Source organism: Fulmarus glacialis, unplaced genomic scaffold, assembly GCF_000690835.1.
Source record: "Fulmarus glacialis isolate BGI_N327 unplaced genomic scaffold, ASM69083v1 scaffold4454, whole genome shotgun sequence".
Lineage (NCBI taxonomy): Eukaryota > Metazoa > Chordata > Aves > Procellariiformes > Procellariidae > Fulmarus > Fulmarus glacialis.
In genome coordinates, this window is record NW_009207259.1 from 772 (window position 1) to 1,856 (window position 1,085).

The following is a 1,085-nucleotide window of genomic DNA, read 5'->3' on the forward strand; positions in this document are numbered from 1 at the left end:
CACACTGTATGACACAGCAATAAAAGCTGCAGAAAAGAAGGAGGAAGGAGGGACGTTCAGAGTTATGGTGTTTGTCTTCTGAAGTAACCGTCACATGTGAGGTGGGATGCCTGCCGATGGGAAGGAGTGAATGAATTCCTTGTTTTGCTTTGCTTGCATGCGCAGCTTTGCTTTACCTATTAAACTGTCTTTATCTCAGCCTACAAGTTTTCCAATTCTCTCCCCCATCCCACCATGGGGGAGTGAGTGGGCGGCTGTGTGGGACTTAGCTGCCTACTGGGGTTAAATCACAACAACTAGTGAACAAAAGCACAGTTTATGTCAGCATTTTTTCTCTATCACTGTTATTCTTAGTATTCATCAGTTATGAAAAATATCCTATTTAGGCAAGGAATCTCTACAAAACTGAAGTTAAATTATGAGAAAATACTATATTTACTTTCAGTATAACAAAATAATTATAAGGTTTAAATTTTTTTCAAAATGGAATTACCTTTAAATTCAATAGATATTCACAGGCAGCGTAACAAATGCCAATACCTTCTTCAGCACTGGTACCTCTGCCAAGTTCATCAATTATGATGAGTGATTTGTCATTAGCATTTTGTATGATATATGTTATCTAGGAAAATATTTAATGTGTTATCATTCCTATAAATGCATTTTTTAAAAACCCTAATAGGAATACTGCTGCTAATAGGAATACTTTGTGTTATTCAGATGAAACTTAATGCAGAAATTTAAAAAAATTTTGTCAGATCCAGAAATTTTACCTTTTCACAGCTTTCAAATAGCTGTCAATTCTAATCAAGCAAAGACTCATACTATTGCACTCTTTCTCTTTTCCATTGAACATATCACTTTCCCTCAAAATCATTATCAGTTTGGGAAAGGGAATTGAGAGGGCTTAGGCTCCTACAAATAATCATTTAAGGTCTAAGAAATAACAAAACGTTGAAACTACTGTCCAATAGAGCACTGATTTTTACTCGTTTTGGGATACCTTTTTATTTAAGATATGCCTGGTTTTCTGTGGTTTATCATCAAGGTAACAGATGAAAGCTGAATTTTTGACTACTTTTCAA

At 34.9% G+C, this 1,085-nt stretch overlaps 1 protein-coding gene across 1 annotated transcript in view; it reads right to left on the reverse strand.

Annotated features, from left to right (window-relative positions):
* Positions 1 to 493: 493 nt before the first annotated feature.
* LOC104075479 (mutS protein homolog 4-like) overlaps positions 494 to 1,085 on the reverse strand; it is a gene marked incomplete at its 3' end in the record, with an annotated part of 5,666 nt that continues 5,074 nt past the window's right edge. The window contains exon 6 of the mRNA XM_009576005.1: positions 494 to 622. Coding sequence (XP_009574300.1) covers positions 494 to 622 — 129 coding nt within the window. The remainder of the gene's footprint in view (positions 623 to 1,085) is intronic.